The following is a 4,936-nucleotide window of genomic DNA, read 5'->3' on the forward strand; positions in this document are numbered from 1 at the left end:
TTAGGTACCCACGAGTCAAGATATTAAACTTAATAGTCCAATAAATGGCGTCCGAATCCATAGCGCCAATGAATGTATCCCGTATCAGTTCATTCAGGAAAACACCTTACGACACAATAGCACTTCCGGCGATCACAAATTATCGTTAGTGAGACAAATCTACTTCTCGTTGGCCAGACGATATTTATCTCTCCTTAGCCACATTGAATTTTCCCGATAAAAACTGACCTTATATATGCGCTACGGCGACCGGTGGTCGTCCAATCAGTGTCTTCGCTCGTCTGTAGCTCTACGTCAGGTTAACGCATCCTTTCAACTAAGGAAAGAAAGTTTGACAGATGAAGTTTGTGAGTTAGACAATGTCGGGAGCGAAGTGCAAATGTAAAAAGGAGCATCATATTCGACTATATTCCAAAATTCTTAATGAAAGAAATAAAAAATGTAAACAATTAAAGATGGATACTTTTTTCCGAAAAATGTAAGAAATTCGAAACTAAAATTTTTAAATAAAAACATTTTACTTTATTTTATGATAAAATACATTTTAAAACTTAAACATTTATATGTATTTTGTATTATATTGTATTAATAAACAAAATTATTAGCTTATTTTTCACTTATGTAGAACCTAACCCTATACCTCAGTGTAAATATGGGTTCGTTTTACGCCAATTCGATTTGCGCCGGCTTTTGTAGGAACGGAACTGCAGCGTAAACCGAGGGCTACCTGTGTTTATTAATATTAATAGATAAAATTAATAAATATACTATGTATAGTGTAATATTTAGAATGAAAATTAAATGGAGAAGTGTAAAGTACATAATGGAACAGTGACACATATGCCATAAAATGCTAGGTTCACTGTCTTACAAATCACTATAATGAAACAAACACTAACCAAAGCAAGATTATCTCATATTATGAGACAGACTGCATTAGAACATGCATAATTGGTGAAAAGGTTGACATATCAAACAAATAGCCAGATTCCTTTATTGGGCAAATAAGGCTAAATAATTACTAAGCAGTCTGGCATTTGGCTCCTGTCAGATTACTTAGTAATTATTTAGCCTTAATAATCCGATAAAGGGATCTTGCCATTCGTCTGATATTTGAAAAGGTTTCATTTAGAGTCACCAGTTTTATGGAAAAAGTTAATTGGTTGAACAGTTGCAGAAAGGGGACAAACTAACAGTTCATATCTACTTCATAGCCCTTACTATACTTGTTCTCCTTTACTTTACTATCTTTGCTTGTCTCTCCATCATGGAGAGGCTTTGTCTATTTCTGATGCCTAGCTATAAGCTAATGCATCATGTGTTTGCCGCTACTGGTTCCCGGTGCAGGACGCGGCAATCTTCTTTCTGTTCTTGGCAAGCTTGGTACTCCCACAGCCACTTCAGTGAGTGTTCACTTGCCATCTATACTTCTCACTTCACTGTAACTCGGGTCTATTTTTTCCTTTCCCAATCTGGGCACCTCTTGTACTTACCTATGCCACTTGGTGGATGATGGGCTCACCCTTTACCTTCTCACTTACTTTCAACTTTTAAGAACTATGGTATTGTATCACTTCCCTTCTTCATAAATAGAACTTCATTTATCAAGCTAGCCTTCCTAAATTTCCCTGTCAATAAGGCACCTTCTCTCTGTTGCCTTCTGCCCCTTCTACTTATGTAAGCAGACAACCAGGTATTTCTCCTTCTTTCTAGACAGGCATTAGGTGTGGAGGTTCATGCACTGGACTCGCCTGTCCTGTTCTTCTGGGCTGTCACTCTGGTCGGGTGGACCTCCTCGGCCACCGTGCATGGTCCTTTCGTTTTTCATATAGTGGCTTTGATCCCGGTACGGGTATCCCTCAGTCGATCAGCAGCAGCAGTTCTGCTCCAGGGTTGCTGTCTGCAGTTGGCAACAGGCTTTTCCTTCTTGCTTCCCATGGCCTTTATCCATCTATGAGTGCCTCTCTTGACATGGCATTAGTGAGCCACTGCACCTATCCACTGCTGCTATTTTCTGTTCTTATTTGTTTTGTGTCTCTTCCTCTTTACCTAGCTATGAAGGGCTTCTTACAGCCCTATGCTAGGTACTAATTACAAATTTAAATTTCAGGTCAAGATCATCATCCACTACACAGAACTACACGTCTGTTGGAGACTGTGAGATGAATGCATTGGTCTTCTAGACTCAGTTCTAATCATTTTGTCTACCATTATATGTGGTAATAATTTCCAGCAACCTCTTGGTTGATTGTTGCACTATTTTATTAAACATTATTAAGTTGGATATCTCAACTATTTTGATTTTCTCTAGCTGGCCAGGTGGAGTTTTCTGGGTTTCCTCTACCTTATCTCTTGAATTAGACCAGCTCCCCTCTAGAGTCCTCCCAAAAAGCTGCTGTTTATCTATCCCTATGGGATGTAGTAATTTTCCCATCAAAATTCTTACTCTAAATTTGCTGGAAATTGTTGTCATTGGATTGCTTACTGCTGCTTTCTTTTCTTCAGTGGTATTTGAGTAACCCAGAATTATTGGTTAGGTCTGGTTAGTTAAGCAATGCAAACTGCAACTTTTCTATCAATCTATTTTCCTCTTATTTATCAAAGAAGAATAGTAAGTTAAAATAGCAAACAAAAACACAACATGCAGAAAAAAATTTGAAACATAACATATACACACAAAATTATGAACCCTCACAAGGGAAGTAGATACTTCTTATGAGCCCTATATGGGACATTTATGAGCCCATCTTGGGACATCTTTTACTAACCAACACAGACGCCCTTGTCAATATAACATTCTATGGCCTTTTTGTGCTTTCTGAGCGGTAAAGGGCCTAAAACCGCAAATAAAAAAATTACTTCATAGCAATTTGCATATGAATGTGAACATAGCTTTACATACAATTTAATCAACAATATATCAGTATTAAATTAAAAGTCAATAGAAAAAGTCTATAAAATTTTATAATAGAAATTGTTTAATATTAACAATAGATAACAATATTTATTAAATATTAAATACAATTTTTTTTTTTTTTTTTTGGGCTAAATAAATTCCAAATGAAAATTAATGTGTCAATTTTTTTACTTTAACAGAATGAAATACAAATGGCCAAAGAATTTGTACAATTTGTAAAAGATGCAGAAAATGAATATCAGGTAATTATGAGTAATGGAAATATTTAATGTCTTAATTGCTTGGGTTTAGCATGTAATTTAAATATTCACTTAATTGTTTCATCTTTTGAAACAAAAGTGANAAGTAACGTATGGGAGCTGTGAAATGGAGAGAGTCTTCGGGACGGCTTTCTTTAGTAAACTGACCCTAGAACACCTAGACACGTGAAGAAAACCCCTAAAAAGTCCACGCGCCCAGCCCATTGGTCGAGTGCTCAGTGGTTTTATCCACTGGGTCACTCGTGGGCATAAATTCCATCGAAATACAAATGGCCAAAGAATTTGTACAATTTGTAAAAGATGCAGAAAATGAATATCAGGTAATTATGAGTAATGGAAATATTTAATGTCTTAATTGCTTGGGTTTAGCATGTAATTTAAATATTCACTTAATTGTTTCATCTTTTGAAACAAAAGTGACAAATGCTAAATATGTGTTCATTTCGTTTTGAAATTCAGATATCCGTTTCTGAAAATTACCAGACCATGTCGGACGCCACTTTCAAAGCCCTCCGTCGACAGCTGCCGGTCACTCATGCTAAAATCGACTGGAACAAAATGCTAAGTTATCGGATTGGATCAGAACTGAAACATCATTAAATGTTCACGCCGTGCCTCATTTATTTTTGCCGTCAAATATTCACTGTCACATTTCCCAAATATTGTCATTCCACAAAACGGCAGTCGTGTTACATAACAATAAGAAAATATTATTCATATAAGTTATTATTTAAACTATTTAATTATTCATAATTTACATAGTTTCGTCTTCATATAATTGATTTATTGAGAACAATAACTGAAAATGCTTTTATATTATTGTCGTTTGTTATAAAATAACAATTGGTTCATTGTCGTTCCTTAAAATCTGATTCTAGTTTTTAAATTCAATATGTTTATCTTCATGCTTTATTTATTCTAATAATTATCAAGCAAAGATACATTGGAATAAATTACTCTACGCAATCAAATGAAACTTTTGAAAAACATGAAAAAGTAAATTTTTTAATTAGAAAAATTGTTACCATCAATTTACATTCTTCATAAGGAAAGATTACAATTAGGAGTTATAAAGAATTGCTTAATATAGAAGGAATTCTAAAACTTTAATAGACTGCGATTCAATAGAATCTGTTGAGTTGTTAGCAAATTGATGATNGATCAAGCTAGATTTTTCCTTTAGATAAAAATGACAATAAGTAGCAAAAAGTAGTAGCCTTATTAACAGTAGTATATTTTTGTGAAGCAGAATAGTTAAAAGTGAGCTATCAATTTAGAGTTGTATTTCAAACTTTTTTACTATTGAAGAAATATACTGGAGGATAATATAAATTTTTGTAAATTGTTTGTAATATGCTAGTCATAAATTAAAATACACATTTTGTGATGGATTCTCGTCCTCGTCACAAGGTAAAAGCACTACATTGCTCCACAACCCTGTCCTACTACAATATTTTAAAAATTTATGAGAAAATTCTTTAAAATATTTTTTTACATGAAGTTAACAGAAGGAAACACAGGACTTTGTCATTGTTCCTCATCCTTTTCACACCTCAGGAACAGTCTTACAGTGGAGTCAAACTTTTTTGTAGGCTCTTAATATATTATCCACCTCAATATGTAAAACATGTACTGTTTAAAAGTGTGAAAAGGATGTAGGATGAAGAAATCTGTGTTTACTTCTGTTAACTTTATGTGAATTTTTATTTATTTATTTATTTTTTCAGAATTTTCTTGTAAATTTTAAATGTAATATCAT

The 4,936-nt window shown here is 33.9% G+C and overlaps 1 protein-coding gene across 1 annotated transcript in view; it reads left to right on the forward strand.

Annotated features, from left to right (window-relative positions):
- LOC111639343 (F-actin-capping protein subunit alpha-like) overlaps positions 1–4,327 on the forward strand; it is a gene marked incomplete at its 5' end in the record, with an annotated part of 26,292 nt that extends 21,965 nt beyond the window's left edge. The window contains 2 exons of the mRNA XM_023385208.1: positions 3,097–3,159; positions 3,637–4,327. Coding sequence (XP_023240976.1) covers positions 3,097–3,159; positions 3,637–3,777 — 204 coding nt within the window. The remainder of the gene's footprint in view (positions 1–3,096; positions 3,160–3,636) is intronic.
- Between the last annotated feature and the right edge of the window lie 609 nt (positions 4,328–4,936).

This window comes from Centruroides sculpturatus, unplaced genomic scaffold (genome assembly GCF_000671375.1).
Source record: "Centruroides sculpturatus isolate CEXI.00-Female unplaced genomic scaffold, Cexi_2.0 scaffold1266, whole genome shotgun sequence".
NCBI classification, from domain to species: domain Eukaryota; kingdom Metazoa; phylum Arthropoda; class Arachnida; order Scorpiones; family Buthidae; genus Centruroides; species Centruroides sculpturatus.